This window comes from Mytilus trossulus, chromosome 7 (genome assembly GCF_036588685.1).
Source record: "Mytilus trossulus isolate FHL-02 chromosome 7, PNRI_Mtr1.1.1.hap1, whole genome shotgun sequence".
NCBI lineage: Eukaryota > Metazoa > Mollusca > Bivalvia > Mytilida > Mytilidae > Mytilus > Mytilus trossulus.
In genome coordinates, this window is record NC_086379.1 from 24,723,032 (window position 1) to 24,740,500 (window position 17,469).

General features: G+C 32.2%; 1 protein-coding gene across 1 annotated transcript; it reads right to left on the bottom strand.

Moving 5' to 3' along the window:
* Positions 1 to 933: 933 nt before the first annotated feature.
* LOC134724814 (17-beta-hydroxysteroid dehydrogenase type 6-like) lies at positions 934 to 14,904 on the bottom strand. Its single transcript, XM_063588090.1, has 5 exons — positions 14,544 to 14,904; positions 9,366 to 9,578; positions 7,985 to 8,167; positions 4,355 to 4,487; positions 934 to 3,786 (listed from the first exon to the last, which is right to left on the bottom strand). Exons 1-5 carry the CDS (start codon positions 14,707 to 14,709, stop codon positions 3,450 to 3,452), a joined length of 1,032 nt encoding a protein of 343 aa, XP_063444160.1. The 5' UTR covers positions 14,710 to 14,904; the 3' UTR covers positions 934 to 3,449.
* Positions 14,905 to 17,469: the final 2,565 nt, after the last annotated feature.

Consider the following 17,469-nt stretch of genomic DNA (forward strand, 5'->3'; position numbering starts at 1 on the left):
TCCATACACAAATTAAAAAAAAATGTTTTCCCTAAACGATGCGCACAAGGTAGTTTACAATGAAAAAGATGTGCACAGTTTGGAACTCCTACATAAAATAAAAATAACACAAAATGTATTGTATTTGCCCGGAGTAAATTTTCGGGATTAACCTTCATCAGGAACGCGCGAAGCCCGAACATTTGAAAGCCAAGGATGAAAAAGATCCGAATCAGGTGGAGAGCTATATAACCAAAATAAGCAGCATATCTATAATCCAAAGTCAACTTTGAAATGAAACCTTAGTTTCTGGATCATTTATAGATTTATAAACGGACAATTTCAGAAAGGTATGTTGTAAATCATGTCAATTGTTAAGTACTGTCTACTGAGATAACACTATCTTTGGAGACTGATTGTCAACCATGCAGTTGTGGTATCATCCTAGTCTTATACAATATAAGGCGTACCAGTCCGAAGAAAAGAGGGGCGAAAAATACCAGAGGGACAGTCAAAGTTATTGATTGAAAATAAACTGACAACACCATGGCTAAATAGGAAAAAGACAAACAGATAAATAATAGTACATAAGCAAAACATATATATAAAACTAAGGGCAGAGCAACACGAACACCACTAAACCTAGGGGTGATGCTCCAGAAGGGTAAGCAGATCCTGCTCCACATGTGAATGCTTTATTCAATGTTCAAAAACAAATATATCAAACCAAGAAAACTACCTTGACCAAAAATGTTAACCAAAACTTTAACCTGAAGCTGGACAGATGGACGAACGGACGAAAAAACGAACGGACGCACAGACCGAAAAACACAGGGGCATAAAAACCTCTCACACACGACAACGGTACGTGTAAACAACTAACGTCATTGAAAACTAGGACCTGGACAGTATAGTTAACAGACCTGAAATGCATAATTGTAACACAAAAAGAAATAAGGTTGTTATATAACTTCGAAACAAAGTTATATACACGTTTTTATTGTATTCATTTAAATGAATGTTTACAAATAAGAAACAAAATGCATTATCTGGTATCCAGTGCCCTATGGTATAGTATATCTTACATAATAAATACTATAATTAAACGTAAGATAAGATTGAATTTTATAACAAAATACAATTATATGTAATTAAATATTCAAGCCATTGTATAGAACGGCACAGAATATTTATTTGCCATACAATTTTGAATAATATTATATAACAAAAGATAAACATGTAAAACACCTTTCACAAAAAGTTAAAGAAATTAAAAGTGTGATGAGGCGGTCACACTTAACTATAAGTTGGAGATGGAAATAATTGGAAAACTGTAAAACGGGTTGAAGCAGGGTAACGAATATTAAGAGACATAGAAAGTGGTTAAAATTGTTGAAATAGCAAAAGAAGAATAAAGGTGATAGATACAATTGAGAAAGGAAATGGTGAATATTGAATATGTCAAAGCGACAACAACACGACCATAGAGCAGACAACAGTCGAAGGCCACCAATGGGTCTTCAATGAAGCAAGAATTTCCGCACCCGTAGGTGTCCTTCAGCTGGCCCCTAAAACACATATATACAGTACAAAGATAATGGACGTTATACTAAACTCCGAATTTTACACAAGAACCTAAAATTAAAAATCGTACAAGACTAACAAAGGCCAGAGGCTCCTGACTTGGGACAGGCGCAAAATTGCGGCGGGGTTAAGATGTATCTCTTTGCTGATCGTATATTTTTATAACCACCTCGAATATTAACCAAAACACCCATATACATGTGATTATTTAAAAAAAAAATGAAAAATATTATTATAATTTCATAAAATATGAATAAAACAACAAGAATTCATAAACGATATATTATTGTAATCCTTACTGGATTGAAATTTTCCTTTGTTAAAATACTTATCTTAAAGCTTTGAAAAGCCAAGACAAGGGTCTATTTAAATCTTTGAACAATTAAAGTGAAATTGGTTTTTAATATTGACAATTAATAACAAGGCTTATATATCTAAAAAAAATATTTCACCTTAACTTTAATTGTCATGATATGAAACTTTAAACACTTTTTAAATTTTTATTTTTAATTCATATATATTAACAGTCAAAAACAGACTGTGTACACCGGGTTAAAGCTGAAAATGTTTTACATGGTTTTAAAATAAAAATCTTAAGTTTAGAATTTAAATAATATTTATAAATGTACGAAAACCTATATAATTAGGAAAGTAAAATATAAACAATTTTTTTCATGTACGCCAGAACTTGTCATTTGTTGCTCCATATGTCAAAAAATCCATGGCACTAAGGAGAGTGGATCAGTTAGTTGTATAAAGCACAACACATGTATGTTATAGTCATAGTTTTACGGGATACTGATCTGTTTCGTATCATTATATGTATGCACCAGTATTATAGGCCACCAACAACCACTATACAACTTATTGACAAAAGCTTCAGATGTGATAGAGAAATAAAGACATTGTTTTTAAATACAAACTTGTTTGTTCACAATGCACCGTCTTTTTTAACTTTAGTCAAGACTTTTCAGAATGACAAAGAATGTGATCAAATGTATTTGTAAGTGCTGCATCTAAATTGGTATAAGAAGATGTGGTATGATGGTCAATGAGGAAACTCTCCATTCAAGTCACAATTTATTAAAAGAAGACCATTATAATAGGTCAAAGTAAGGCCTTCAACACGGAACGCCGAACAGCCAACTATGAAGTTTGAACATAGTTTCTTTTTTTAAACTTGTCAGTGAACACCGAATTATGCAAAACGTTGTGTAATGGACATTAACAAATGTTTATAAAAGTGAAAAAAACAGGACACATTAAAGAAAAAAAAATGTAGTCAAAAAACATAGATCAACATACGATCTCGTCAACAATGGTCAATCGCCAACATCATGTGACAAGTCTAAAATCTCCCTGAGACCAGACAAGTAAACTATAAATAAATTGGTCATAGACGGACATTTATCAGAAAAACATATAAGCCAAATGTTTAACAGACATAATAAAAGACCATGAAAGGACAAAGATAATCATTTTCAATAGTCAGACTGTCTTGTCCCGAAACAAGAACGAAACATTTTGAAAGATGGCTTAACGTTTTCAAGCCTTAAATCACAATAAAGACCTTGGTAAATATACTATGAAAAGATAAAAGATAAATTATTAATAAAAATTTACAAAATAACAACAAAAGTGAAACATCATTGGCAATTCAGAGTCATTTTTACTGAACCATCACATGTATACTGTAACCTAAATAAAGGTAAGACTATACACTACTAACATTATCAGTCATCTTAAAGAATTCACCACAGCGTGAGAAAGCATGACAAATTCCGAATCCGTAGAAGATGCCACTTTAAGCATTTCTATTCCGTATCTCAACTACATACGTTAACTTTACCAATACTGAATATACATTAGCGAACAAATGTTTCAAATCATTGTTTCTTTCCGTGAACTGGTCCAATAACTTTGTATGTCTTTCTAAAGAAAGCATCAGTGACACTCTGTGGTAAATACATCAGTATCGTCGCTCGAATGTATGTAAGCCAGTGAGGAACGTATCTACACTTCGGATCCTCTCTAGTCACGGCTTCTACCATCTGATCGATCACCTCCTCAACGTTACTTCTAGCACGCTTCATCTGTTTTGATATTGTATCTAAAAACGATTCAAAATATGCTTCCCCATAGACATCTTTTATTTCGGATGGAGTTTCTGCCCAGGATTTCCTATTTTGAGTGATGAGATATTCCTCGGATGCTATTGGAGTTCTACAATGATGATATTTCACATGACACATTATTTTTATGTACAGATACAAATAACAATGTCACGTTTTATTTTTGTTTGTTTGTTTGTTTGTTTGTTTGTTTGTTTTCTTTGCTGATATCCTCTTGTTTTGTTTGTTTGTTTTCTTTGCTGATATCCTCTTTTTTGTTTGTTTGTTGTTCCAGTTTGGTCATAAACAATGATTCCATTCTTTCTTTATTGTTTTGACGTATTAATTTTAAGGGGATTGCACTGAAATGTATTGGTTCAATTAGTTGTGGGTTCAAATTATTATATTTGTCCAACTTCACTTAATGAACAAGACGAGACGCAATGTACACTACACTGACCGAGACAGTGACCAACACAAATAAACTCATAAAAATTAACGTTTCTGAAAAGAAGGTATAATATAGTATTTAACAACGAACACGGACCATGCAGCATACCGTATGACAAACTGACAAATTGTGGTCAAATTCAATATAAATTAAAACAGATGATGTGAAGTAAAACATGCCGATTAAAAATTCTATCTTTACGATGTTAAATATAAAACCAATGACTCACTTGTATAATCCGGGTTCTACAGTAATGACACGCACTCCAAACTTTGCCATTTCTTGCCTCAGTCCATCAGAGAATGCGATACAAGCCTTTTTAGACATTGAATATGCAGCAAACGCCGGAACAGTGAATCGGCCTGCAATATAAAGTTAGTGTTTTTTTTCTTTTCTTGATGGAAGAAGTGTTTAAAGAGTATATGTCTTTGTCTTGGTGGACGAAGTTTTTGGATAATCCAAATCCTTTTAAACATTGTACCATACCTATGCAGTATAAGCTTTGCTCATTGTTTATGCCGTAAGGTGACCTATAGTTGTTAATTTCAATGTCATTTGGTTTCTTGGGAAGAGTTGTTTAATAAACAATCATACCACATCTTCTATTTTATAATTTCTGACATTTTTGGAAAGGAATTGCATCGTTATATTACACTTTGTTTCGCAGTTGAATTCCTAAAGAGGTGAAACCGTAGTCGGGGTTTGGTTTAAGTCTATTTTATACTTGTTTTTCAATGATTGAATGTTGGTTGCTTAACTTCCAGTGACAATTATTTCAAGCATGTTCATGATGAAGGTAAATCAACAATAAATACAATAGATGGGTCCTGTAATATAGGTCGTCCGGGATGAAGATCTGAGCAATTTTGCTATACCACTAGAAAATATGGGTTTATTGGGTAAGAACAGAATATTTTTAGGTTATTCGCGGGTTCTAAACGAATTAAGTGCGTTGAACTCTCCGAGTTCGCACGCGGTTTCAGATCGGCGTCCCCATTTTGACCGGACATGGCTGCGTACTTGTACATCCTTATCAACCAAACGGACGCCCAACTTTGGTAAATGTTTATCATAAAGTCTTTGAAAATCGCAGATAATTTGAATGTAGGTCATATGTATGTATTTTAAATCATGACTTGGTTGAAAATTTAAAAAAAGGGTTCTCTCAATGGTTTCTATATCAACGAGTATTTAACTGAATAGATAATCCACTAAATTACGAATTCTCTTCAAATATTATATAACAGCTTTCGAAATCACTGTCTATTTCATACAAAATTTATTAAGGTAATGACATTCTCTTACGTGGGGATTGTGTTTGTCTCATGTAAAATTTATTAAAACAGTGCAATAAAAGTATCGCGCGACTTAGTCTTTCACCTCTTACGACCTTTTTATTTTGAGTGTATGTAGACTAGTTAACTTTTGGAGAGAGAAAAAACAATTAAGCGAAATCCCTGTAGCAATAAAACATATGGGAGGTGTCACAAACCTTTTAAATAGTCCAAATCTTAAACCTTGCTACATATAGCATTAACTACTAATGATATTGTCTTTAGGACCATGTATTTAAATAAAATCTATTTTTAAGCACGATCTAAGTTTTTGTGTTTTATTTTAGAAAAGGCCATGTTATATATTAAATAGTTTTCCTACATATAAAGTATGTTTACATTAGTTTGTTGATATTATTAATATCCAAGAAACAAATCAACGCATGCGGTTCTAAATCCATTTGTTTGCAATTGCTGTTGTTTTGTTGGGGTTTTTTTCGCTGTTTTTTTTTTGGTCGCTGTTAATTGAGTCGAGTCATGCCTTGTTATTTCTTCTAATTCGGGTGCTACTGCATTATATATCTTTCACATTCAACAAAAATGCGAGGTCATGATATGAACACTCATGTAACAATACGTTTGTGATTTTACTATCAGTAGAACTAATATCCTGCTATGTTTTGTATGCCTATCGATTTTGAAGATATACTTATAGTATTGGTTAAGGTCAAGTTACAGTAAAATGGGTCATGTCACAGATTGTATATACATATAGTTTGGCATATATACTGCAGCATGTTAAACTTTAGCCGAAAATCGAAAACAATAATGATTTTGTAAAAATACATTTCTAAAATATTATTTTATGAATTATTTCAAAAACAAACATCTCAAATCGTGAAAAAAAATCTTAAAATTGTCTTACATTCATAAAATCTCAAAAACCACACCATAAAGATTTTTTTCGTTTTTCAAAAATGTCTACAAAACGATGACACATTCATAAGCAGACTAATTTCTGTTTGTTTTTCATTAACTAGTTTAATTCTGATAACTTCTACATGTTTGACTAAACATGTACAAATAATGCATTTAATTTACTGTGCATCTCGGTGACTGGGATGTTCATGGATTAACACTTAAAACACTTTTTAAAAAATCAGGAAAAAAGATCTTAAATATGCACAAATATTGTACTGTAGATTCATTATTATTCGTTGGATACCAATTTTCGTTGATTTTGTGGATACAGGTGAAGCACGAAATTAAATGTTCAACGAATAACAAATTTTCTAATGGCTTGTATGCCACGACATTAAACATATACGAACATGCAGGTGTTCCTTAATCCACGAAAATTGGTACTCAAAACAATAAATGAATCCACAGTATTAAGTTTACTGTGCATGTCAGTGACTAAGGGTTAAAACTAAAAACACGTTAAAAGGAAAACAAAACAAACCTTTAGACCAAATATGTTTATAATCATTTATTAAATACTGTAAAATTTGACAGCTGGTTTAATGATTTAAGCGAAATATATTTATCTAATGACAATTTTCAATTTATAACATATAAAGTACAATAAATATTTCTATAAATCCTTTATATGTCACGAATTAGAGTGTAGTTTAAATATATGCAGTGGGAACCATTCAATCTTCTTTAACATCAAATAAGTACAAATTATGAATGTGTTCTTGATATTTATCTGTGGTATAAATGAATTATGAAAGGAAGACAAGCTCATTTATCGCACTCAGTTGACCCTCGGGCCTAGTAACGTATTCAAGGTCACGTCTATCTAAATCGACCAAGATAGGTGCAGTAGCCGGGAACAAATATCGTTTTTTTTGGGTTTTTTTTATTATTGACCAGCGAATTCAGTGTTTATTGATATACTAATGCTTGATATGATTCGGCAGTTTAATCTGATGTTTTTGCTGAATAATTAATTGCAAAAGGTCCGTTGCGTCTGGCAAAGTTTTAACTTTCAGTCATTCGGCTTTAAAAAACGATGAAAATTTAACAACTGATTTCGTTTTCAAAAACATCAAGGGTTCACCGGTATCGGTCGGTTCATTTAAATGCAATCGAGGAAAGTAAGCGTTTATTTCACCTTCAAAAGTGACCAAAAACATTCAGATAAGAACTGAAAAGGTAAATTCTTGTCTAAAAAATGTAAAATCTTTGTTTATATGTGTTTAGTATCAAATTAAGTTTTTTTTTAAATAGTTGTCAAAGAAGCAAATTATATCACAGCACATGCTTTGTGGCCAATCCAATAGTGTTGAACAGGAGAACACTGGGTGTGGTGTCAATCAAAAAGTATTAAATGAAATTTTAAAAACTTTTTTTTTATCTAAAAATCGTTTTTCTTGATGACCTCAGGGGACAAATTTTCGAAACCTAAACGGTTAGAATGTCAAATGCATGCAAAAAAAAGTTCTTTGAAAATAAATTATATTTCCCACAGCTAAAACCCTAATACTTAATTTCTTGACTAATATCAATTTATCGCAACAACCACATGTGTTCTTGCTCACAATTTGATAATTTTCTTGTAAACATGCATTATATCTTACCTGCTAAACTAGCAACGTTAATTACTCGCCCTCCTCCCTGTCTCAGTAAAGGTAAAGTTGCTTTAGTTACTCTGACCACGCCTAACACGTTAACATCAAGTAGTTGTTGAAACTGTTCTACAGCACACCATTCTATTTCTTGAAAAACTGCAATGCCAGCGTTATTTACTACTGCCCATAAAACTGCAAAAATACAAGAGAGCTGCATTAATACTTAAATGAATGGGTCTATAAATAAAACTTGTGTTAGCATAAATAATGTCAACTTTATTGTTTTCGAGTAAAGAAACAACAGAAATATATCGAAATTCTTTTTCACGATTTTTTTCTATCGACATTCTTATCATCAATTATGATACCTATCCGATTGCTTATTATCGATTGTGATTTCTACCAAGATACTTGTTATTAATTGTGATTAGTTTTTACATTCTTGTTATCGATCGTGATCACTATTGACATTCTAACCATCGATTGTGATTTCTATTAACATGTATATTATCGATTTAAATTCACATCGACAAGCATATTGTCGATAAAGGTTCTATCGATTTAGGTTTATATCGACATGACTATACGCGATTATGATAACTACCGGCATTCAAATTATCGATTCTGATTCATATTAACAGTGAGAAGCTATAATTTTTTGGGGGGAAATTGTAACTACATTTATTGGTGTCGTATTATTTTTAACAATCATTGTATGTTAAAAATACATATCTATTTTCTTATCGCTGCAAAATTGATTGAAATAACAGACACTTGTTATCAAATAAAACGTTTCTATGTATGTTGGCGTTTATATTTAAAGCAGTTCAGCGTTACTGTTGTTCCTTTGGTTTCCGCGTGTAGTTGATGTGTTACACTCAGTTTTGGTTTGTAACCAAGATTTGTTTCAGTTAAGACTATATACATGTATGAACAACGGTATACTTATATTTCCTTTATATACGTCTACTGTTAGTAAATGAAAGCAGTAGAAATACGCTGTTACTTCTAGAGTTATCTGAACCTGTTACTAGTGTCATTTTTGGTAAAGACTGGAAAATAACATTTTTAAATTAATCTGTTCAATTTTGTGTGTTAACTTGGCCCACTCAAAACATGATCTTGAAGCGGATTGCCTCATTTCTGTGTTCAAGTTATTAGTCATCGAATTGGTAGCTTTCTTGTGCAGGTTTGGAATTTGTGCGAAGAAAATGTTTCCCCCTCAACATTTTGCCTGTATCAAGTCAGACTTCTTGACCATGATTGTGTTGGGATTTTGTTTACATTATTTTTGGAGGGGTGTAGGAATCGGGTGATGGTGGTTTGTGTGTCTTAAGAACTGCCAAATGTTCTTGGTAATTGAAACTGTGCTATCCTTTTCATGTTTTACCATTGCCGTTCATCTTCTGTTTAACGGCTGCTATCATTCCTCTAACTTTCCAATCATCTGTCACATCTAGAGGTACGATGTTTAATCTGTCAGAGCAGGACTCTTTCAGCTCACGGGCCCCTTCTCTGTCTGGGGCCAGACATCCAGCAAATACAATGAAACCTTTGGCATCTAGACGTCTGGCAAGTTTATTTCCAAATCCACTATCACAACCTGAAAACGTTATAACATTAATCAGCTTATTTATATTAAAAACCAATTGGTTGCCTTTGATGTTGTCTGTTCTTTTGTAGGGTTGTTGTCTCTTTGACATATACCCCATTTCCATTCTCAATTTTATAGTATAACAATAAACTGTTGACACATTGTTATGTGTCGAATTTTGTTATTGATGGAAACACGATGATATTTAAGAAGCAATACTTTAACATGCAAGTCGTGCTATATATTCAGTCAAAGTACCATGACTGAAGGTACAGAACCAATACTCTTACCCATAAAGTGGCATAATCACAAACTTTTACATGTAAACTTAGCAAAGGCAAAAATCTAGTAAAAAGTGATATGTCATGAGTTGTGATGAGAAAAATGTAAACAGTGAAAATTGCATTTCTAGATAGTTGGTAAAAGCATTAATACATCTGGTTTGTTTCTGTTTTAAGAATTTGATAACTGCATAACCTGAAACCAACATCAAAATGAGAACTTATTACTTATATTTACATTGAATATATAAATGCTCTCATGGTTGCGATCTCGGATAGAAGATATGACACAATCTATGTCAAGGTTTTTTTTTTTAAACAAAAACGTCTGAAACATGAAAATAAATGTCTAGCCTTCTTTGACCCCTGTCCCGAGTCGCAAAGAAAACAGTCAGTTCCTTACCATGGAATTCTAAATACGTGACAAGTAAAGTCTTTCATTTTTCAGTATTTAGTGACAGTAGCATTCACATTGGTGTAAAATCCTGTTATCTATTTGTTACCCATTTCTTTATCCGTTTTACCCGGAACAACACACAATGCTAAATCTCTATTATGTTATTATTTAATTTTCCTTGAAATTATTTGAATGAAATATTTGACACTGATCGTTAAATTTCAACAGTTAACTGATAAATGATAAAATGCAAGTACTTTGTAGTACATAAAATCGGAAATGAGGAAAGCTTTAGAGAAATCAACCAGACGAAAGAGCAGAAAACAGCATAAGGCCACCAATGGTTAAACGCAGCTCTTTTTGCTAGTGAAAAAAGAATACACGACCAGATGAGGAGAATAAAGGCACGTTATGTCGTCTATCTGAAGTCACGTGATCGTCAATGGATAGACTAGGAACTAGACTTGCTACAATTCCCTTTCTATTATTTTTCTCTTACTAATTTATATGTTTACTGATAAGTGCTAGCCTACTGATTGCCCTTGGAGAAAATCCTGCAGATGTCAGTATAATTGTAATCTCCTAGTTATAGCAGTAAAACTATTAAAGGGGCAAAATTGAAAAAAAGAAGAAAAAACATTAGGAAGGGACATGTAGCAAGTCTAACTAGGAACCTACATGTATTCAATTTCCATAGCAGAAATGAACAATCGTTTTACTGTTGTCTTCAGGGATATAATTTTAATATATATGGAAAGTTTTGAGAGGTAGCTATACTTTCTATCAACGTGTTTTGATCAACATTTTAGAAAAGAAATCGTAACTACTTTTAATAATTGTTTATCTGATATTAGATCTCTGTTCACAGTATGGAAGATTACTTTCTCATTAGATTGTATCTATTTTTTGCCAAAACCTGTAAATTTGACTGATAAATGATAGCACTTTTAAATAGTTATTTGAAATGATCGTCTTCTGGTTCAAATTTCAGGAAGTCGGTTAAATTTCAGTCAATTAGTTCAAGTTTTTAAGGTGAAACGTGTCATCTTCTGAATATAGAATGTTAAGTGGATATACTTATTAAATATTTGAATGAAAACGAATCTTTTATTTCCGTTTGGACAATTTCTACTTAAACTAGGTCGATGAAATTTTACTGTTTATACCGGGTTGTTTTACAGAAATAATCTTACTTTGTAAGTTTTGTTCATGGTCGTTTATGGTGCATTCAATATGCTACCACGTCCGGTCTGAATAGGGCCGTTCAGTCCATGGCATGACGAAAAAATTCATGTGTGTGCAATCCAGTACAAAATTATCACTAGTACGTAAAATGCTTCATAAGATTCATCGGTTCTGTTCGAAAAAAAACAGTTCTAAAATTCAATTATGCAATTGAAGGCCATTAATTGTTAAACAAAAAAATTCTACTCATTGACAATTAACGAGCTTCATAAACAGTTATGATTGATTGTTTCCGATTGCTATGCAAATAAATGTACTACATACACAATTCAGACGAGAGAAAAGCAAACAATGAATCAAGTCTGTATACGATCTGTAAAGCTATGGTCGACTGACAATTACGGCTGCCATTAGATGATGATGATGGATCGCTGTTGTAACGTCCAGTGGCAAATTAATAGGCATATTCAGGACGAGAACATGTTAATGTAAAATGCATATCAACCTTGCTGAGCCGAATATTTTTTGCAATTACTACTTTTATATGCCGCGTTCTTAACAAAAAAGCAGCAAATACAAATTTTAAAGTCTTTGATTAGACGCACTGCGTTCGAATCCACGACCTCTTTCACTCGAGGCGAACACGCCAGCACGAGAACACTGAGGCAATGACTGTCATAAGAAAAGAAGGTATGCTGTTAAAGGGTTTTGAATATTGTCTGTACAGCTTGTCACCTATATGGATTCCTAAAATGTTTTGTAAGAAGTCTATAGCATACATAGTGAATAACAACTAAGTATTTACATCTTGGTCATGACGCTAAGCTAGAAATTATCAGTTAACCCTTGTATCTATAAGGTTCAGTTAGTTATGCTTTTGATTACTCTCTGTAACCGATCCTATCATTAACATTTTCTCACAGTCATTTGGGCATCAAGCAGTTAATTGGTCTTACGTGCTATAAGTTTACCTCACGCAATTATTGAATGAACTTACATAATATTTTTAGTAACAAAGTAGTAAACCACATTATTGGTTATACCACAAAAGATCTAAAAACATAGCGGAAAAACATCCTTGTCGATTTAATAAACAGAAGCTGTGTATCGTCAGATGTAATCGCCAAACAAATTTTTCAAATTTTAACGGGTTTTACTTGTCAATGGTTTTTCAGTGTCATTTATTCTTGACGTCTGCCACAAGAAATCAGCGGGAAGTTATTATATTTTAATTGTACAGCGAAAGATGATTAAACTAATTTCGTGGAAAATTTATACCTAATTAAAATACATTATAAAATTGAACGGCTGATTGACAACCAGATTTTACCGAACGGTTAATAAAACACCGCAGCCAGTATAAATTTAATAGCAGCTATGCGTGCATGTAACTCTCTAAAATGTGCCTTGATCCCTCAAATGAAATTGGTTTTCATAATCTAATTTACCTCCAAATGTCTGCTGACCCGAACAATTGTGTTTATTCCTTCCAGCGTTTAAAACCGTCTGGCTAATAACAGTTTAAAAATAAAATAACTTGGATACAACACAAAGTCATATAAAAGTGTTAAGTTCTTTTCTGTAATGAATTACACTGCGTTTAAAAATACGCCCAAAAATGTTATTTACATTTGAGTTCGATTTGATCGTTTGAGAATCTTCAACGGACCATTGGTAATTTTATTGTTCGTAACCCCAAAAACAAACTGAATAAAGTCTTTATTGTAGAATTTCCAGTGTTTATGACGTTGGCTTCCGTTTCTGAAAATATTACCCAGATACTGGAGCGGGAATTAGCCAACAGCATATAAAAAGTTCGATTGGCCTAAATTACGTAAAAATATATGAATTGAAAATAGTATTTAAATATATTTTTGGAAGTGATAGTCATAGATTTTGGCGTTGTTTAAATCGGTTAATTTAATATACATCATATGTATAAATGTATTAAAGGTATTTTAAGCAACTATTGAACTGTATAGCAACATAAAGACAGAGCTCATTGTCAGTATCTTGAGCTTTATGTCATGAGCTCGACCTATTAATATAATTTTGTGTGTGAAGAATGATGCAACGATATACTTTCATTTTGTTTAAAGGGTAGTTTTGAATAATGTTTAATTGTGTATGATAAACCATAATTTTCATTTTCATGTTCATAACAACTTTGCTCTGTATACATTTTGACTATAATTATAATAAAGTGTAAACTAACCGACTTTGTTACATATACAGAAATCAAGATTAATTATAGCCTGGGATCCTGACTAATATAACTGATCGACGCGATGCAGAGGTTGACTTATCTAATCGAGCGACGCATTCGAAGGTTTCCGGTGAACCCGAAGATAACTGTTTTTCTGAACCATATTCTTCTGCAACTTACTTATTCGTGCATGCAAGGAATTAACAATGGTAATTCAAAACTAGTATATAATAAGATACTGTTATAAAATAACCTATATTTTCCATTAATGTTTTATCTTTATGGTTTTATACGCATCATGTTTAGGATAATTTAGCAAGGGTGAGATATTTGACAATGTTTACATGGCAAATAATTTGGTTTCTAAGTTAATTAATAATAATAGGTTACTCTTCCATCTTGATAATATGTCTATAGGGGTCTAGACAAATTAATTTTTTCCTGTAATAGCTAATTTAACAAATTAACTTTTTTGCAGTTTAACGAAATCGACATACGTATTGCTGGTGTGAAAATGAAACTCGATTCTAGAAGCAACAAAATTTCCGTTCTTGTTCTGAAAGCTATTAGATCAAATTAAAAGCCGATTGGATGGAAAAAGACTAGTGTTCGGTCACTTTTCGTATAATATCTGAAAGTCAATATTACGACAATAAACGTCTCTGTATCGTTTCTGCTTTAAGTAAATTGGCACGTAGATCTTGATATGTGCGCAGCAAAGAGTTTGGTTTCTGAACTGCAACATTCTGAAAGTTGGTATAGATAATGATAGTTGGTATGAATGACTTTATTTAAAATCTTCTTCAATAAGGTGTTAATACAATTGTGAAAGATTTCATTTCAATATGTAATGATAAAATTCCTATCATTGATGCATTTTTTTAACTATAAGATCGACAACTCACCTGTAATAATAACTATCTTGTTAGCGGGTGAAACATATCTTCCCTTTTCAGGTAGCAATAAAATGCAAGCACCAATAAAGCACAAACCAGACCACAGAATACCTATATCCAATTTCCATAACAGAAAAGAGACTGCTAATAACGCATATCCAAGCTTTGTGTACATATTGTTATTAAAGACTCCTTTCCGTCACCATTTTATAAATTAATCTTTACCTGGGTTTAAACTTCACTCCAATTATCCTATATGTTTACACTATGACGTTCTACCTTGAAGGGTGATTTTTCACAGGTCAATAAACTTACAGTACTTTATGTCGTTAAATACTTTTATATAAATATTCTACTATGTTACAACGTAAGAGATAAGAAAAACACACCATGCCGTGAATCCTATGGGTTTACTAACTTGATTAGTTTTTCTATTTGTAAATGCATCTGCTTTGATATATCTTGTTTTGTATCAAAACAAACACGAACTTGGTTATATACCTGTATTTCACTTAGGAACGTAGAAATGAGAGAAAGTTGGATATTAGTAATCACGTTCAGACATTATATTTGTAAGCGATGTAGAAGTTATGTAAACATGCACTATTTGCTTACTATAAATTGCATTTAAACGCATATAATTGATATTTTTGTCACATAGAAAAATGTTGGCTACATACGTGGACTAAAAAATGAAGGACAGGAATAATTTCGCTTGAATATTTTTCTACGTTGACGTAGTGCAAACGTGCTTTGTTTACTTACTATTAAATTTGTGTATAATTGGTAATTTTTCATCTACAAAAAAACATTGGCCACTCCCCTGGACTAACATATGCAAGGCAGGAACAATTTTACTCTTTTTTTTCTCAAATTGTCTTGTTTTCTTTACCTGTCCAATATACTCTCATTTTCTAGTGGTAGTCCACAATTTCTCATTTCCAGTGGCTTTAAATACTTTGAAGTTGCAACAATTCGTATGTAAACAGCTTACAAAAGCTTGCATTTGGTTCATGACTGGATTTATCTAGATTTTATATGATGCGAATATTTCAAACCAAAGTTCTATCGATTAAAAGTATTTTTCAATCAGATGTTAATTTAAATAATTGGAACAATATACAAGCAAGAGATTATAGAAGAGAACATTGCTTTGATTGATTGATTGATTGATTGATTGAGATTGATTGTGTTTAAACAGAAGACAAACAACGAGCCATGTGATCAATTGATAGTTTTTGTGCACCGCAACATACATCCTATTTTTGTCATATTTAGCACATCTACATCTACAAATTATATTATGTTGTTCGCTTACTGATTTTTCTCGTCCGGGGATTGATTCTTAAAATAGCATAATAAATTGTACCTACTATATCACTTGCAGATGTCCAAGTTCAAATATTGCTGTTTCTTTAACCTGTGCGAAACACAGGATAAATTGGTTATGTTTGCTTTACGCCTGGTTGAATGCATTTCAAGACAGGATTAATTAGAAGTTCATTCAAAATATATGATCTGCATAATAACATTAACGGTACCAAATTTCCACTTAAGATGCACATTTTGACAATAAAAAGTAAAAGCACAAAAATACTCAGAATCCAATCGGAAAGTCCATTATAACATGTCAAAATCAAATGACAAAACACAGCAAAAACGAATGGACAAGAACTGTCATATTCCTGACTTGGTACAGGCATTTTCAAATGTAGAAATGGTGGATTAAACCTGGTTTTAAAGCGCTAAACCTCGATCTCACTTTGATGACAGTCTCATCAAATTCCGTTATATTTACAATGATTTAAATGTTACTTCATTGATGCTTGCAGCTTTAATATTTGAAAGTCTAGTACCTTATATAAACCTTAAAGAATCAAGAAGGACCGAAAGTGAATACAAAACTAGACAATGAATTGAAAGGTGTGAATTTTGACAGTCATTGGTAAATGGGAGTATACAATGTATAATGATATGGATAGACCTGTTGACCGCTCAAAAAGTTGTCGTAACGAATAGAGAATGCATTTGAAGTTGCCTTTCAGACATAGATTATAACGGAGACACCACCTAACGTAGTATTGGTGCTCCTTTTCTTGCCGCCGTGTTCTTTTATGCATATAAGGCCGACTTCATACAAGAGCTTCTGATGTAGAATGAAAAGAAGCTAGCTGTATAGCATTATCCTTTAACTTCACGTTCCGCTATATAAAGATGGTGTCTTCTCACTAAATAATTTAAAGTTTGTTGACTATGTTGAACGCATATTTCACATTGGACTTAAAACAAATGATACAATACAGTTAAGACTGCCCCATATCAAACAAAATGCCTGATGAGGAAAACTTTACATTTATATAACGAATATGACAAATAAAAATTTTGTTTAGGGGGTAAATGATTTCTCTCTCTATATATATATATTAAAAAGGGTAAACAATTTAAATACGTACTATGGGTAAATGATTTATATATGTAATAAGATATATTAACTTTACTGACAAGAAAAACTAGAATTACGTAATACAACTTTGTTGTTATTACATATCTATTTGTTTTGTTATGTTTTATAACAATCTCATTAGACTATTGTACGTTTTTTTTTCAATTTCAATGTATCACTTAAAATATCTAAATATATGATATACTTGTTCTTACGTTTGTTAATATTGGCATGTTTGTCGTGGTAACAATCCAATATTCGGACTTACATCAAAAGAAGATAATTTAATTTGATTTGACCACAGATGACAGAACAGGGCAAAGACCCGAATAATTGCCTTCTCTCAGACAATGAGGGTTGGTTGACAACAAAACTTACAGAAAAAAATTTCAGCTTCTCAATTGTGAACTTTGAAATTTTATTGAGTGGCAACATTACAGCTGCGCCTGCAAATAGGGTATATCTCCTAGCTGATATGATATTCCAGAGCTT